The sequence below is a fragment of the Perca fluviatilis genome, chromosome 13 (assembly GCF_010015445.1).
Source record: "Perca fluviatilis chromosome 13, GENO_Pfluv_1.0, whole genome shotgun sequence".
NCBI lineage: Eukaryota > Metazoa > Chordata > Actinopteri > Perciformes > Percidae > Perca > Perca fluviatilis.
Window position 1 is genome coordinate 34,011,565 of NC_053124.1, and position 19,080 is coordinate 34,030,644.

The window sequence follows — 19,080 nt, forward strand, 5'->3', positions numbered from 1 at the left end:
TGGTTCCGAAACCAGATAACACCTCTCGTTTTTGTAACGATTACCGAAAAGTAAATTCAGTTACCAAACCCGATTCATTTCCGCTCCCCAGGATGGAGGATTGCATAGACCGTGTAGGCTCCGCTAAATATGTGACAAAGCTGGACCTGTTAAAAGGTTACTGGCAAGTTCCTTTAACACCACGGGCCTCCGAGATATCAGCTTTCGTCACACCCGACACATTCCTGCAATATACGGTTATGCCATTTGGGTTGCGTAATGCACCCGCTACTTTCCAGCGGTTAATGCGTACCGTGTTATCTGGCATCGACAATTGCGAAGCTTACTTAGATGATGTAGTTGCTTACTCCTCCACCTGGTCTGACCATCTCCATACATTGTCCCTTATTTTTAGCCGTCTCCGCGAGGCCTCCCTTACTCTTAATCTCGCTAAGTGTGACTTTGGTAGGGCCACTGTTACCTATTTGGGTAAACAGGTAGGTCAGGGGCAGGTGCGTCCTTTGGCTGAAAAAGTGCAGGCGATCATTGATTTCCCTGTCCCACAGTCCAAGAAAGCGTTGCGCCGTTTTCTTGGAATGTGTGGATATTATCGTGGTTTTTGTCGAAACTTTTCTGATGTGGTGGCTCCTCTCACAAGTCTTGTAAGTCCCCTAAAACCACTTGTTTGGTCCCCCGCTTGTCAGGCTGCCTTCGAGTCTGCCAAGGCGTTACTGTGTAATGCACCTGTTCTCGCTGCGCCTTGCTTTACGCGACCTTTTAAATTAGAGGTTGACGCCAGCGCGTGCGGCGCAGGTGCTGTGCTTTTGCAGGAGGACGATCAAGCTATTGACCATTCTGTTTGTTACTTCTCGAGGAAGTTTAATAAGCATCAGCTTAATTATAGCACTATCGAGAAGGAAGCTCTCGCCTACTTTGAAGTTTATCTTGGGTCTAGCTTCCAGCCTATACAGGTGTTCACCGACCACAACCCCTTAGTTTTCCTCGCACGTAACTCTAACCAGCGGCTTATGCGCTGGTCTCTTCTTCTGCAGGATTTTAATTTGCAGATTCACCACAAGAAGGGTACAGAGAATGTGATAGCAGACCCTTTGTCCAGATGTTCCTCAGATGTCTAGGAATTAAACCTTTTTAGGGGTGGGTTTAATTCTTAGGTGTGGGGGTGTTATGACTGTGGTCATATTTGTGTATTGTCTGCTGTGTGTGTGCTGTGTGTGCCCTGTGTTTTTCTCTTTTGTTCTATTGTATATGCAAATGAAGGTGTGCCGTAGCCGTCCTTGGATTGGAGGAGGAGCTCAGGCCCGACCCTGTGATTGGCTGCAGCTGGGGAGGCAACCTGGTTATAAGGAGCCAAGATGGGCGTCTGGTGGGCAGCTGGCACTTCCTCATCCTCCTAATCTCCCAACCGGCCACTCCTTTTGTGCTTTTTGGTTTAGATTGGATATTGATTTTTCGTTTGTTTAGTAAGGGTGGACCTCCAGATGTGTTGAGCTTGTTTTCTCATGTTTTTGTTAGTTAGGGAGGTAAGTCTTTTGTCTTTTGTTTTGCCCATTTGTTTTTTAGGTTAGTTGCTTATCTCTCAGTTAGGATTGTTTTGTTTGTAGCTTTATACATTTGTTACATACATATATTTTTCTATGTAAAATAAATACCTTTGTTAATCTAATCACGGAATTGTGTGTGGCTACTTGGGAGACGGGGAAGATGGGACCTTTTTATGTTGCGTCCTAGGCACCCCTAGACTGGGGCGTAACAATCGACATTCTATGGATATGTTAAAATCTATACAGACGGTTCAAAAGATCCACAAAATGGTCATTGTGGGATTGGGTTGTTTATTCCGGAATTTAATAAAAGAGATGGCTATAGGTTAAATAATTTTCTTTCAGTATACTCTATTGAGATGACTGGGATAATAACAGCTCTAAGGTGGATTGAAGAGGTTAAGCCAGTGAGAGCTGTGATCTGTACAGATTCCATGGCAGCTATTCATAGCCTAGATACAGGTCATTCATCAAGAGAAGATTTGATTATAGAAATTAAACATTTACTATTGCATTTCAGGAACCTTGGAATCAATATTCAGTTTTGTTGGGTTCCAGCTCATATAGGTATAACAGGAAACGAAGAGGCTGATAAAATTGCGAAAAAGATGCTGAAAAACAAATGTATAGGAATTAATGTCCCACTGGGGAAGGGTGAAGCTAAATCTCTAATTAAGTCTGAAAATATGCAAAGATGGCAAACTGAATGGGAGGCTGAGGTTAATGCTAGACACTATCATAAATCACAGAAGATTGTGACCGGGAAAAGGGTTACTTCACTGAGTTTATACAGACGGGAAGAAGTGGTCTATACCAGACTTAGATTAGGTCACACAGGATTGAATGCTACCTTACAAATAATAGGTTCTAGCAATGGCTTATGCATAGAATGCCAAGACAAAGAAGATGTAGAACATGTGCTTTTTGTGTGTAAGAAGTATGATGATAGTAGAATACAATGGCAGGAAATGGAAGGAGAGAATGCAATACGTGATATTTTGAAAGAACACGGTATGGCAAGGGAAAGACTTGAAGCTTTATTTATTTTTCTTCATAATACTGGTTTAGTAAAAAGAATATAGTTTTATTTATGATTATTTTTATTTTATTTTTTATTTTGAATTAATTCAAGCCTAGACTCTATGACGTTTCTATGAAGTTCATGGTATACACTCCTGTACAGTTGGTGGCGGTATAATACAAAAGTAGTAATCTGCCAAAAAACTAAAAGAAGAAGAAGAAGAAGAAGAAGAAGAAGAAGAAGAAGCAGTGCATGTGCATGGCATCGAAATGTTTGGTAAAAGCTTACTTGGCTCTCACTCATCCCTGAGAAGAGATACCAATGACCACAGCTCCTGGTCATCCAAAGACGCAACTGGTAGGACAGAATGTGTTGAAATGTGTTGAATTCATGCTTCTATATGCCCTTTTGTTTGGTTGTAACATACAATACAATTATTAATTAAATTAAATAGTGAAGACTTTATGTGAACGTAGAACTTGACAGTAACGTTACTCTAATCATGTGTATTGTTAAATGTTTAATTATGATATTGATATTTAATTATTAACTTGCAATGATCCTAGGTTAATCTAAATGATGAAATGATTGTTTGGTTAGGTTTGAGGATTCAGTAACATTAGTTTATGCTTATTTTTGAGAAAGTGAAATTGAGTCATTCGTAACTAATCCATGGTTTTTGTTTGTGTGTTTTGAAGGTTATCAACCTATTCTGTTCCATCTTGAAACTCAACCTTGACAAGACTGAGCTCCTTTTCCTTCCAGGGAAGGGCTCTCCTACCTAAAACCTGACTATAACAATCGACAACTCTGTGGTAGTCCCCACCCAGACTGCTAGAAACCTGGGTGTGACACTTGACGACCAACTCTCCTTCACTGCCAACATTGCTGCAACCACCCGATCGTGCAGATACATGCTGCATAACATCAGAAGGATACGTCCACTTCTAACGCAGAAGGCGGCTCAGGTTCTGGTTCAGGCTCTAGTCATCTCACGTCTAGACTACTGCAACTCCCTGCTGATTGGCCTGCCTGCATGTGCCATCCGACCCCTGCAGCTCATTCAGAACGCAGCAGCTCGACTTGTATTCAACCTCCCCAAGTTCTCTCACACTACACCTCTCCTCCGCTCTCTTCACTGGTTACCAGTGGCTGCCCGCATCCGCTTCAAGACACTAGTACTTACATACAGGGCCATGAACGGATCAGCCCCAGCTTACATCCAGGACATGGTCAAACCATATACCCCAACCCGCCCACTTCGCTCTGCATAAGCCAAACTGCTTGCTGCCCCCCCACAGCGAGGGAGAACTAATCACTCAACCAAATCCAGACTGTTCACTGTCCTGGCTCCCAAATGGTGGAATGAGCTCCCCATCAACATCAGGATGGCTGAAAGCCTACACATCTTCCGCCAAAGGCTAAAAACACATCTCTTCCGACTACACCTCGGTTAAAAAAAAAAACAAACAAAAAAAAAAAAACTCTTTAAACCTGCACTTTTTTTTCTTTGTAGCTTAGCTTATTTAAAGCTAATGTACTTGCACTTACTACTTGTTGTCTAGAGTTTGGACCTTCTCAGTTGAATGCACTTAATTGTAAGTCGCTTTGGATAAAAGCGTCAGCTAAATGACATGTAATGTAATGTAATCTTTATGACAATAAACAATCATAAAGTGAACAGTTTTGAGTTGTCCTTTGCGTTCATCAAGGATAAAGCAGTTTTCAAGTTGGGCAGAGCTGCGGTCAGCCAGAAATCACACACAACTTGACACTGACTGTTGATCCAATGATAACTCTGACAGTAATAAACTCCTGCATCTGCAGTCTCAACTCCACTGATGATCAGAGTGAAGTCAACTTCGTTCCCTGTTCCACTTCCTATGTATCTGGAGATTTCAGAAACTCTTTCTGATGTTATTTTGATCAGAAGTTTAGGAGCTTCTACAGTTTTCTGGTAAAATAAGATTTATTTCATGTTGTAAAATTAGTAATCATGTCTATAACATATTTTAGTAATTTGTAGTCCTTTCCTTTTGTCTTTTCTTTACTTGTAATGTAAATATTTCCAAAGATTGAACTGCAGTTAACACTCATTTTATTTACATTACGTTGAAAACTTATTTCAACGAGTATGTTTGAGTGTCAATGAAAAGTGATAAGATGTGAAATAAATGAATAATACGTACAGTTTTAGTGTTTGTGTTATCATACACTGTGGATTAAACTCAGAGGTCAGCTTTGATGTGCAGCAGAATGTTTCAAACCCTGTTTAATTTAAATACTTTACAGTATAACTTCTAGTTAGATAAAGTATATTTAGTGTTAAAATTCTTAACGTCAATTATTATTAAATATATATCTTAGTTTAGTCAAGCTTCTGTTTTAGTTTCAGTGCAGCTGTTGAGTCAGATCAGTTCCTCTCCAGCTGAGGGAGGTTTTTGTACGACGTTGTATCGCTGTGTGAACGGTAAGCTGTAACCCTGCTGACAGTAGTAAACTCCTGAATCTTTAGCCTTGACTCCTCTGATGGTCAGAGTGAAGTCAGTCCCAGAACCACTTCCAGTAAAACGATCTGAAACTCCAGACTGACGGGTTGAAGTTGAATAAATCAGGAGTTTAGGAGCTTCTCCAGATTTCTGAAGGTACCAGTGGAGGTTGCTACCAACACTTGTACTGGTTTTACATCTGATAGAGACAGTCTGTCCTGGAACAACAGACTGAGATCCAGGAGACTGAGTCAGAATGATTTGTCCTGAAGAACCTGAAAACATGAAAAAGATCCAGAAGGGTTATTGAGACAAATCCAGCTTAGAGAAAGATGATCAACATCCAAACAGAAGAGTGTCATTTCTTTAACATGGAGAACAGATGGAAGAAGGTAAATGCTGCTTGTTCCAGTGTGTCTCCATCATAGCAGAACATCATTGTGGTGAACCTGGTTGTGTCCTGAAGCAAAGTTTTAAGAAAAGAGTCTCACCCTGAACAAGGAGACCCAGGGTGGCCAGCAGTAGAACCAGTGACATCATCATTGTGCTGCCGACGTGTCACTAGGCTCGTTCGAGATGAGCCAGATCTGTGCAGAATCAATCACCGGCGATCGCCGCCCAATGCATGCCGGTTAGATTTGTGTCCGACTTGATCCCGGCTTGCTCTGACGTCATGCACACGTGGGCAATGATAATCTCACGAGACCAAGGCGGCCGCAGTTCTGAGACGCAGGTACCGCAGTTTCTTTTCACCAACTGCAAGAGCCAGGTGGACGCAGGCGGACCCAGTGCATGCTGGGAAACGCCGGCCTCTCAGCTGATCGAACAGCTGATTGGTTCAGAATCGACTCAACATGATGACGTTTTATATAAACTTTTTATTGATTTTGAATCGGAGGGATTTTAACTGCGATTTGTCTGATTTAAAACCTTATTCTGTACAGAACACATGTTGTGAGGCTGATAGTGATGTTTAGAAGTCAGAGAGACTAAATCTGTTCAGATTACGGATCATCTACAGTCAGTTAAAATCAGCAACAGATCTCATGTAGAGACTTTTGAATGCTACTCTGTCATAATAAAATCCACTGGAGACTGTGTAGGAGCAGATATATGGGTCTGATAACATTTTATTAAATCTTATTAATCTTATTAATAATTTTATTTCTGTCACTTCCTGTTCAGTCTGAAGGATTTTTGTCCCCGCCCCCAGCTGCTGCCGCCTGCTCTCGTCTACTTTACAGGCGAGGCGCAGTTCCTCTCGAACGAGCCTAGTGTCTCTGAAAGGCCTGGACAGCCACTGATCAACACTGGCCTCTTAACGGCTGGGAGCAGAGAGGCAGGACACATATGCAAACACACAGAGTCAGTGAACTGTAGCTGTCCTCAACATGTCACGCTGTTTCCTCACTGCTGCCACTGATCACTTACAAAGAGTCTACTTGCTTCAAGAAATAAATTAACCCTACCAGCTGTTTCACATTATATTGGTTCTCGGTGTTGACGTATCCACATTAGCTGACATGAAGCTGATACCTCAGATTTCTATGTTGTATATTGTAAATAATTTGATGTCAACATGCTGGTGTAATTGATAGTGGAGCTTGTCTTGGGACTCACACCCGTTTTGAATCTAGAGGTGTTTATATCAGGACGACACAATGACATAATGTCCAAACATCATAGCTGTACTCATGTTTGTTACGTCCCCTTCGATGCTACTGGGGACAAAACACGACAATTGAAAATGAGTGACAGAGTCGTTGTAGAAACGAAAATTAAAGTATTTATTTTTAACATACACCGACCACTAAACCTGAGGCCTGTACTACGAAGCAAGATTTAGCGTTAACAAGGTAAGTTCAGGTCCAACCCAGGGTTTTGTGTATCACAACGGTGGATCACTTGTTACCGGGTTAAATCGCCATGCTAACTTATGCTGAACACCTAACCTGCTCGGGAACAGGTTATGTTGGAGATGAGAGATCAACCGGTGTAAAAGCACCGCCTACTGACCAATCAAAACTCGACTGATAACAGCGTCACTGTTCCTAGAAGATCCGGTGGAGCTCGGTGTGCAGACAGAAAGAGGTGTCCTCATAAAAGTTAAAACATTTAGAGACAGACAACCCCGTTAACAGTCACTGATGGGTATCTTTATGAAAGATATAGATTTTAAGCGGAGGGAAAAACGTATATGCTATTTGTGTTTTACGATGATAAAAGTACTGATTGTTTAAATGGAGTCTGGTGGGTTTGGTGATGGTGATTTCACCCTTAAATTGATAAACATAAAAACATTCAAATGTTGGCTGAGTGAGTTTAGCCTACGGGATTTCGTATAGGCTATATGTCGGCTTGTTGAGCCGTGTGTTGCCAATGCGCACATCAGTTTTTATTGTTTTTAAATGTTTTATTCGCTTTCACAATCGCTTACCACTGCCAGGGTTGCAACTGAAATAATAGGCTAAAGCAACGACAGTTTATGGAAAACAAAAATGTAATTATGGTCAGATCTTATGCCTGACTGATGGGGAAGTGATATTGATAAGTGTTGTGATTTACGGATTTACAGCATTGGCTATTTTTCGCAGTCTTTCCTTCTTGTTTTAGGAAACAGCGACTGTATTGCATTTTGCCTGCAAAACCATGTCTGTGTTCTTCATATTTATGCAGAATTATGGTTCTCTCTTCTTATGTAAAATATGTGATTCTGGTAGATGTTTTTGATTGGTCATGCTGTGCAAACACAGCCTCTTTAAAGTGAACACTTGTGCTGCTGGATTGGGAAACCCTGGGTTGACTGAACTAGTTGTTAACGTATGGGATTAGTTTTGTGACTTTAATTCCAAGCAAAACTTCTCAAGTATCAAACAAAAAACACTAACTCAAGCAAAAAAATTGTCACCTTAAAGGTAAAACTTAAAACATGCAAACAAAACATTTGTGTAGTTGTAAACTATTGGTCTTTTATTTGTTTGATATTATGTCCTTTTGTTTACAGTTCCCTCTGTTTCTTTCTCAATGATCAGTCTTTTGCTCTCTCCATCACATTTGCAGTCATGCTCCCAGCTTTCTCCTTTGCGCTCCCTGAGTTTTTGCTTGCGATTCTGACAATAAATCTCGCGTGGGCGGGTCTTACTGGGGTGCGTCCCCATTGGCTAATTTTCTGCTTGGACTCAGATATGTTGTTGTTTGGACAGATTTCCTGCTCTCAGCTTTGAACCTTCTCCTCGCACTCAGGCTGATTCTGCTCACTTGCAAAGTTTCTGCTCTCGGATTTCTCCTGCGTGCTTGGATTTTTTTTGTGTTATAACCCTATCAAAAGTCAACAACCAATAGAATGCCAGCTGTAGTGTTGACCAATGAAATGATCCCAACCCCGTTGAGGGTGCGTTCACTTTACTTTAGAACGTCTGTTGAGGGCGGCTGCTCTGTAACCTGACTGTAACCAAGTTTATATATCCCCGCGTCGTTTATAGCTTTATTATTATTTATTTATATTTATTTATCAAATGAACAACAATCAGGAGTTTCAGCTGTTTGATAAAAGAACATTTTATCTGTCTGAAAGGATCTGGGCATCAGGACTGACTCACTATGAAGGTTACCCTGCAACATGCTGCGATCAACATGGAAAATGGACACAAAGATATGATTCTGATAATAAGAACGGGATCTGTGAGATAAGGATTCTCTGACCTCTTTGATAGAGAGGTATGTCGTGTTGGGATCAGCTTCGTTAAATCAGACCAATTCTTTAACATTTGCTTGGCTGTTTTTGTGTTACTAAATAACCTGGATTATAGAGATATTGTTCCTCTGCCCTTCATAGTTCACAATCTGGTTAGAAGTCATGTGTACTTATTCTGTAGTCCTACAGGATTATTATAATAGAAGCTAATAAAAACTTGGATTAGCAGGTTGTTTTTACCTTGGTTTATGTAGTTAATTATAACGTTTGTAATCAGTTAGAAGTTTTTCCTTAGAACATTTTACACTCCACACAAAATAAAACCCCACCCTACCTCCATCTCCCCTCCCAAACCCATCCTCACAACCAATTAAATCATTACTTTTTAACGCTGCACTGTAACCTTACCCTAACTATTGTATTTGTATCTTTATTTTTATTTTAGCCTGTATTCCTCTCATGACAGTTTTTAATTGGTCTTTAACGTTTGATGTAAAGAGTTTTGAATTGCCTTGCTGCTGAAATAAAGATGCCTTGCCCTACACCCTCCAGCCTGTCAGTCTGTCTCCAGGGCATAGAGAACGCTGCTTACACACCAACCAGAAGGCCGACCTTCGGCAGAAAAGGCAGTTGGACTGATCAGTCTCCTCATGTTGGTCAAAAAAGTGCACACCGAAGAGACGAGACGTAATACATAACAGCAGGCGGCGCTAATCTGTATTGTTGCCCAAAAAATTTAACCGGCAGCTGATTGGACGAACGTGTTTCTGAAAACACGTTAAGCGAGAAATAGGCCGTGCAGTTGTCTTCATTTCAGCTCAACAAAAGTCAGTTTAAAAGATTTGTCAGATTTTGAGAGACTCTAGTCATGCTCATTCGGCTCCCCATTTCCGGGTAAGCATTCTACCAATCAGATGGGTCATTTGAGTCCGACTGCCAGCAGTGCCCGCCCCGCCGATTTTACATGTGAAATTAGCCAAAATGAAGGCCGACGGCCCCTCGGACGGACAACGGCACGAAACACTCCGAACAACTCGAGTCACTGACCTCACCAGACTGTCCAACGGCCAATTATCGGCTCTGTGTCCGGGCCTTTAGAGGAAGTGTAACGTTAACCGCACTATACGGCCGCTTTTCGGCTTGTCATATTATATTGCATTATACGCTGTCTGGAGTTTTGAAAAGTGTAACCACACTTGCGACCGCATTTATGTAACTTACTGTGTCTTGAAGCTGCAGAGGTGACGTTCTTTGCACCGTCTGTACCGTAGCTCTGTGTCTCGGAGCTGAGCCTCGCTCTCTGACAAACAGGCAAAACTTGATTCTTCGGTCTTACCGACGTAATTTAGTTGGTACCATAAAAAGTACTGAGTTCGGTACCCAACCCTGCTCTAAACCAACCACAACTGTTGGCTTTACCGTGATAAGGATATTTCCCAAATCTTAACCAAGGTGTCATATAGGCTCGTCATTTCTTGCATCTCATATCTGGATTAAATCCACATGCAACACTTTTGTAAACACCTTGCCACATACTGCATATGAGTCTTTTAGCCATGTCACTAATGTTATGAACCCTCCCTTTAGCTTCTTATCCACAACGTCAACCCCATAGTGCTCTGCAATCTTCAACAACTGATCTTTTGTGCATTGCTCCAAAAGAGACTCAACTGAACAAAATTATCTATGAAAAGAAGTCACTCACCAGCTACACAAACCTTGATTGGTACACAAAGGGAAAAAACTACTCAAGAGTAACACTAAAACAGGAGCCTCATCCCTGCCTAACTAACCACAACCATTTAAGCTAGCTAACTAACTCACTCGTAGTCTTCGTGCAGTTAATGGTGGGGGGTACTTATGCACTCTAAACCAGTGGTGTGAAAAAAAGCAACCAGAAAAACTGGCGATCCTCTCACAGCCACAGAGATCCTCCCGAGCTAATAGCTCTACCCACCTTCACCGCCACTTAAAGCAACACCACGAGTACCATAGGAGTACTAGCTGCCAAGCCTAACAGGGGAAAAGGTGCTCCTGCACAAAACACCAAACACTGCTGATTAATCCCACCTTGAAGCCCCAATCAAATATACAACTCCAAGATATCCATACACAGCTCCTACAAACGTCCACTAAACAAAGCTAACTGGCATTAAAAACCTGGATTTCCCCTCAACACAACTGACAAAGGTACTCTAGGCCAACTTACAATTTAGGCTAAATTAGACATAAACTAATTCACTCCTAACATTTTAAGACGATCCCCCACTTGTCACAAACCGACTCAATGCATGTGACAAAAGAGGGGAGACCAAACAGGTTCAAATGCCAATAAAGTGTTTATTGCAACATAAAGAAACTACTATTAACAAAAGAATCAAAACAGATGTGGAATCAGTGTTATCAGTAGTGTAAGCGGTGTATGTGTGAGTGAAAGATATGTAAGCAAATGACAACTGCAACAAAAGAAACAAACCAAACCCAAACCAGGAGATGTGGAAACTAGGAGCAGGAGAATGAAAAGACTGAACAATCAAACATGACTTGTATAAATAGTCTAGGTTGAGGCCTACCCAGGTGTCCACCAATCAAGTAACGAGCCCTCCCAAACAGCCAGCTCAGCCAATCAAGCCAAAGAAGCCAACGGCAGGCAGAAAAGGGAGGGTTCGTAACACTAATCTGATTGTAGTCAGTCAGTTTTCAAGAGCTACATGCAAATCAGAGTCAGTACTACTCCAGTCCAGATGGTGGTGGTAATGCACCTGAAGCTATAACTGACTAAATGAGCCTCAAGAGAAATAACTTGTGCATTTTAAGTTCAGTTACAACAACAACAACAACACTTTAGCTAACTAGCCATATAACACATGCATAACCTAATACACATGGAAGACTTGCAAAAATGGACTATGAGTATGTGTAATTGTCCAAATCTCTAATCATTCTTCAAAATATAAAATAATTGGCATTGAATCTTAAAAGATGTTGTTATGTAATGTAATCTGGTGTTTTTAAAGACATGTAGAATATCAACATTATGTCTCTGGGGCAGTCAGTTGAGAAAATAACTTCAAGTAGATTTAAACTCCCATTTGACTGATATAAATCACTTTATAGACTCAGTTTAATTCGTCATTTCTCCTCTTTAATCTTGAAATTGAACTCAAAACAGCTTTACTGAACTTCTCTTACCATACCATACTTCATAATGTTTTAAATGTAGCCTTTATTTCTTAATTTAAAATTTGAAACTGAAATGTTTAAAACAGTGAGAATAAAGCTGAAATCTCTGATCTCATAATTTCTTCGATTGTCTTTTTATTTTCAACTAGCTCTGGCTTTTACTTCACCTGTTTCAGTAGCAATATTTACCAGCTTGTTTTACATTTTTTCTCACTTCTTCTGATCTTTTTGTCACTTTTTGCAAAGTTTTTTTAAATTTTACTGAAGTTTTGGTCTCATTTTTTTGTACTTGAGTATTTCATCACTACACCTATTTCTGTCTTTTATTTGATGTGTTTTGACAGCACTATTTGCCAACTTGTTGCATTGTTTCAATATTATTTCAGTGTTTCCAGATAATAAAGACGTTTTCATCAAATCAGTTGTGTCCATGTTTGTTATTATCAAAGTGTGTTATTACAGTTTTTTCTTAAGGGTGTCTGTGACTTTATGAAATCCTGAGGACAAACTGATCCAACAAATATTTATTTTATTTCCTTCATGGTGACTGTAGAAAGACAGTATAGGATTATATAAAACAATGTCTATAATGATAAACCTTTGGAACAAAACTCATGGTCAGAACATTTCAATGATTTACATTCTGTTTCTGCAGAAGAACCAAAAAATAAAGAGACGAAAAAAGGAAATAATTCAAATGTTACCGATTTACGTACTCCATTAGTCATTTTTGGTTCAATCATGAAATACATTTGCTTGCCAAAACACAAGACAACACAAAATGACCTAAATTAAAACCCCAATTCCAATGAAGTTGGGACATTGAGTAAGATTTATAAAAAAAACAAAAACAGAATACAATGATTTTGTAATCCTTTTCAACCTATATTCAATTGAATACACTAAAAAGCCAAAACATTTCATTTTCAAACTGATAAACTTTATTGATTTTTTGCAAAAATTCATTCATTTTGAATTTGTTGCCTGCAACATGTTCCAAAAAAGCTGGGACAGGGCAACATAAGACTAGGAAAGCTGAGGAATGCTAAATAAAAAAAAACCCTGTTTGGAACATTCCACAGGTGAACAGGATAATTAGAAACAGGTGAGTGTCATGATTGGGTCTAAAAGGAGCATCCCCAAAAGCTTTAGCAAGGATGGGGCAAGGTTCACCACTTTGTGAAAAACAGTTTGAGCACATAGTCCAACAGTTTAAGAAAAACGTTTCTCAATGTACAGTTGTAAGGAATTTAGGGATTTCATCATGTCCTCCGGTCCAAAGAGGAAAAGGACCATCCAGATTGTTATCCGTGCAACATTCAAAAGCCAGCATCTGTGATGGTATGGGGTTGTGTTAGTGCCCATGGCATGGGTAACTTGCACATCTGTGTAGGCACCATTAAAGGTGCGCTATGAGTTCCTGCATGGTTTCAGCGCAATTTAATTTTTGTCTCAAATAGTAGGCATCTCTTCTTGATCCGCTAGCTGCCCCCTGAATACACTATGGAAAAAGCCCGGTCTCGGGAGACAATACAGGGGTCGTAAACGTCAAACAAACACTAGAGGCACAGGCTACAGTTCAGACCTGTCTCCCATTGAAAATGTGTGGTACATTATGAAGCGCAAAATACGACAATGGAGACCCCGGACTGCTGAGCAATTGAAGTTGTACATCAAGCAAGAATTAGAAATAATTCCAATTCTACAAAGCTTCAACAATTAGTGTCCTCTGTTCCCAAATGCTTATTAAGTGTTCTTAAAAGGGAAAGGTGATGTAACACAGTGGTCAACTTGTCCCGTCCCAAATTTTGTAACTTGTTGCAGGCATTACATTTATCAGTTTGATCATTAAATATCTTGTCTTTGTAGTGTATTCAATTGATTATAGGTTGAAATGGATTTGTATTATTATGTATTCTGTTTTTATTTACGTTTTACTCAACGTCCCAACTTCATTGGAATTGGGGTTTGTAATATTTATTTATTATTGTTGTTCTGTCTTTACCTTGTAAAGTGCCTTTGAGTATCTTTTAAAGCGCTATTTAAAATAAATGTATTATTATTATTATGTTCTTCTTCTCTTGTAGAATACTTTTTGTTCCCCTCCCTTAAAAATAGAAAATAATAAAGGCAAATATTAGACAATGAACTGTACTGTGTTACTCTAAAATGAAAAATGTAAAAGTACAACAGGGCCAAAGTGTTCCATAATATAAGAAGAAACATACAAACGTAGAGACCAAGCGACAATTTGGGGTGGTGGTAGGCGTGGATATGACTCATGCCTTTGGTGTGGGATACCTGGGTTAGACCTCTGACATATATAGCAATTGTAAGTCATTTTGGATAAAAGTGTCAGCTAAATGACATGTAATGTAATGTAACTTCAGGGTCTGAAAAGTGAAGCCAATGCTGAAGCTCCTTAAAGCTGCATTCTCTGTAATTTCCAGCAGATGGCGACTCCACTGTCTGTTTCTATAGACGTCTTTGAGAAAATGAGCCCACTTCTCACATGATTTATTACCTCAGTAATCATTTTCATAATGAGTTCATGGTCTCAATCACTAGTTTAAAGTGTTATTTAATACAGCATGATGTTCAATTAGGAAATCATGGTCCCATTTATTTTAAAACAGACGATAACAAGGGATGCTGTGCGACCACATCGGCAGTCAGGACAGAGGCTTAGCTAATTTTTAGGGATTAGGCCCAACAGTAGTGGAAGTCTGTTATTTTTTAATCATGGATTGACAGACTGATAGTCAATAACTTGTTCCAAAGCAGGATACGTCATCAAACATTACAAAGTTTTATTTTGGGAACAGAAAGAACTGTGAAAGCATCATTTCCTGTTTTGGCCAAACTGTTGAACTGCTGTGTGGTGTGTGAAAGTGTTTAACCAAGCTGTGAATAAATGGTATTTATACATTTTTCAGTTTTACACAAATGCATTTATTTTTTGTAAATGGTTTTATAAAACAAATCCAAAGGTTGGACCATGCAGTGTCCTCGCTGAGTTACTATGATTTTACTCCAATATATCAAATTAATGAGTAATAAGGTTGTGTGTGTGTGTGTGTGTGTGTGTGGGGGGTGGTATTTGCTTTTACTTCCTTTTCTGCACTTTCCAAGAAACACTGGCAGCAGCAGCATCAGTAGAGGATGTTACATCACGTAATGTATATCTACCAAAGTTTTACAGCAGCATAGTGACAGATCTACACAGAACAGTAAGCAGTGAAGTTAAGTGCAGCTAAGGTTTGTTAGATGTCCGCAGATATTTATGTCAATGCAGATATGTCAAAGAAGGTGAGATACAACAGAAATGTGCAGAAGTACAAAGAAAAGTGTGAGGAAAGGGAGGTGGTAATATACGAGACCCCAGACGCTATCAGAGATGATCACATTGATAATCAGTCACATGGAGGAGGTAAGTGAGAAATTATGACAAATCAATATCATAAATACTCATGCTGATCTGTTTGAATGTGGCTGTACCTTCAAGTCATGTTGGACTGATGTGTAAACTCTACGTTTGCTCTCAGTTTAGTTTGTTACTCTGAGCTGTCAAATCCCAAGGAAACTGCCGCCCATCTATGTTTGTCTCTATAGATGTGCATGTACAGTGTGGAAACTTTGTGTTTTGCAGCTCTTTCTTGTAGTTAGTTTTATTATGTTCTGCTAAAAGTATCAGAGCTCTCTGGTTTTCAAGTGTTGGGATGCAGTTTTTATTAAGAAATGATGCCCAATGTGCTTGGTTATGCTAACATTTAACTGACAAGTGTCATTGAATCAGAATCACAAAGGGCTTTATTGCCAAGTACGTTTTTTGCACATACAAGGAATTTGTCATGTTGTTGTTGTTGTTGTCACACATTCTCAATATAAGAAGGATAAAAAGACAACATAAATATAAACATATACACACAGTATGTATTAATAACGATAAAATAAATGTAAATAAATAATAAAATAAGTTCAACAGTAGTAAAAAGGAACAGTACAGCAGAGTAGGTACAGTGGCATAAGGAGCCAGAGGTGGAGTGTGGGGAGAGTCAGGGTGGGTTCCGGGCCTTGTTGATAAGGCTAGTGGCGGAGGGGAAAAAACTCTTTATGTGACATGTGGTTGAGGTCCTAATGGACCTCAGCCTTCTGCCAGAGGGGAGTGGCTCAAAGAGTCTGTGCCCGGGGTGGGAGGGATAAGCCACAATCTTCCCAGCACGCTTCAGAGTCCTGGTGACGTAAAGGTCCTGGAGCGGCGACAGATTGCAGCCAATCGCCTTCTCTGCAGACTGAATGACAGTGTACTAGATGGTGATGGAGGATGGACTCAATGATGGCTGTGTAGAAGTGCAATTGCTGAGATCTGAGGAAGTATAAACTCAGGTAAAGCCATGAAACCACATGACAGGAAGGAGGGAAGTACAGTGTGACTAAGTCTGTTGAATATCATTAGCAATGTAGAGCCAAAAAAAAAAAAAAAAAAAAAAGAGATAGGGGAGAGAAAAAAAAAAAAGTCACTATAAGGTAGCTTTTTTATTGCATCACTTCTGCAATTCAATGACCCATTACAAGATGAGTTTATATTTGTTACTTTACTGTAATAATTGGTTTACCTAAGAGGTTTAATCATTTGTTTAAGGATACTTTCACACCTTTAGTTCACTAGTCTGAACAGACACCAGATTTGGGGGTGACGTTGCAGCATTGTTGCATTTATTCATTTGGTTGGGTTTTTATTCACGCTGCACTTTGTCAAAGGCAGCAAACAATGTCAACAAATGTCACATGGTGGAAATGTTCGCTTGTTTATTGGACAGAATATCTGAGTGAAACCTGCCGACACTTCTGGTCTCAGAAATAAAGGAGCAACACCACATTTATAATGTCTTGGGTATCCTGGTTTTGCTTCAGTGTTGATGATGTCACACAGACAACCAGCAACGTGTGCTCAGAACAAATTATGGATCTGAAAGTTATCATCCCTTAAATAATATACAAGTCTTTAAAGCAAGGTTGAAGCTGCAGGCTAGTAAATGCTCTGCTTGTGGTTTACTTCCTGTATTTGGGTCAGATCGCATTCTCACCTTAAGTGAACCTGAAGGGTCTGACACACCTAACCACAGATCAAAGCAATGAAGCTGCTGAGTGAAATATTTTTTACAGGGACATAATAGGAACTTTGATAACAAAGACTCATGTTGTTTCCCTGTAATGAACCTTGCTCTCTGTGTGCTTTGCCACTTTAGGACCAGACACTGAGAGGCATCCTCCAGTCATCCAAAGGAAGACTCTCAGGGCTGCAGCACTCTGTCTGGCAGTGTTCTGCTTTCTGATGATGACTGGAATCATCCTCTTATCTGTATACTGTAAGAGAAAATACACTTCACAACTACTGAGCCACAAATACTGAACCAATACACCATGGTGTTCCTTTATACCACCACTCAGCAAGGAAACACTGTCAGGGTTTCAGAGGATGTAGGACCCAAATGCAGAGACGGACAGGCAGTGTGAGCTTGGAGGATTTAATAAACAAAAATAAAGTCATACCAAACAAAAGATGTCATGAGACTAGAAGGCAATCCAAAACAGGTACAAGCAGAATCCCACAGGCAGGAACAGGCAAAACCAGGACAAACGAGAAACACCGAACAGCAAACAATAATCCGACAAGAGACAAAGACAGAACAGAGACTAAATACACAGGGTAATGAGAAAACAAGCAACAGGTGACACAAGGCTGGGAAACAGGTGAAACACAGACCCAAAACCATGACACACTGTCAGTGGAAACATGAAGAGAGCAAATTGTACTAAAGAAATATTCAGTTTTGGAAAGTCAGACTAATGAGAACTCATGCAAGCTTTGGCTCATTTTTGCACACAACAAAAGACTGAGATTTTATGTCCCAAATATTTGTCTTTTGTTTAAAGCAGAATGATTTGGTGTTGGTCTTTTTAAAACTTTGTTATGGGTTTCATATTCATCTTTCAGTCATTTTGCTGCTGACTAGATACAACCAACTGATCAACAACTACAGTCAGTTACAAGATGAAGTAAAGCAGCTGAAGAACAGAACTGAAGGGGAGTATAGTTTAAAACCAGTAAACTCCTGCATTGTACACATTTATATCATAGACGAACAAAAAGGTCAAACGGGGCTAGGGAACGGAGAGGCCACACGGGACAGGGAACAGAGAGGAGCCACAGGGAACAGAGAGGGGCCACTTGGGACAAGGGACAGAGAGGCCTCCGAGAACAGGGGGCCGCAGTGAAGGCAGAAGCCTTCAGGTGGCCGGCGACGGAGGCAGAAGCCTTGTGGCGGCTGGCAACGAAGGTAGAACCCTTCAGGCAGCCGGTGGCAAAAGCAGAAGCCTCTCAGGTGGCCGAGCAGGACGTCGAAGATTCAGAAGCTCTCTTCCACTCTCCACAAATACATATCAGAGTGTAGCTCAAATCATAAAGTTCGTCCTCAAAACACTCCGCTGGGTCCGTCATGGTCGGATTATTCTGTCAGGGTTTCAGAGGATGTAGGACCCAAAAGCAGAGACGGACAGGGAGTGTGAGCTTGGAGGATTTAATAAACAAAAATAATAAAGTCATACCAAACAAAAGATGTCATGAGAATAGAAGGCAATTCAAAACAGGTACAAGTAGAATCCCACAGGCAGGAACAGGCAAAACCAGGACAAACAAGAAACACCGAACAGCAAACAATAATCTGACAAGAGACAAAGACAGAACAGAGACTAAATACACAGGGTAATGAGAAAACAAGCAACAGGTGACACAAGGCTGGGAAACAGGTGAAACACATTAGGGCAATCAAGGGAGGGAAAACACGGGAAGTAAATCAGACAAGACAAGACAGAAAACCAGACCGTCAAAATAAAACCCGCAAACATACAAACACATGGGAAAACAAGACAGGAACTACTGCTAGACAAGACAAGGGAGGAAACCTGAGGCCTGTTACTTTCACGAAGACACGATCAACTTGTCCTGGATTTTTTCAGTTACCCGGCTTCACCTAACCTAACAACCAGCGGTCCCACGTAACCTGTACCCGACGCTGGTTATCAACTAGTTCAGTCAACTCAGGGTTTCCCAATCCCGCAGTAGCGTTCATAAAAAGGCGGTGTTTGCTA

General features: G+C 40.4%; 1 protein-coding gene and 1 gene segment (V, D, J or C); one reads left to right on the top strand and one right to left on the bottom strand.

Annotated features, from left to right (window-relative positions):
• Positions 1-4,970: 4,970 nt before the first annotated feature.
• Positions 4,971-5,594, bottom strand: LOC120570949. The segment is given in 2 exon segments: positions 4,971-5,326; positions 5,543-5,594. Coding segments are annotated over 2 exon segments (408 nt in total).
• Positions 5,595-15,103: 9,509 nt separating this feature from the next.
• Positions 15,104-19,080, top strand: part of LOC120570950 (CD209 antigen-like protein E) — an 83,351-nt gene continuing 79,374 nt past the window's right edge. Inside the window, exon 1 of the mRNA XM_039819637.1 lies at positions 15,104-15,358. Coding sequence (XP_039675571.1) covers positions 15,196-15,358 — 163 coding nt within the window. The 5' untranslated portion in view covers positions 15,104-15,195. The remainder of the gene's footprint in view (positions 15,359-19,080) is intronic.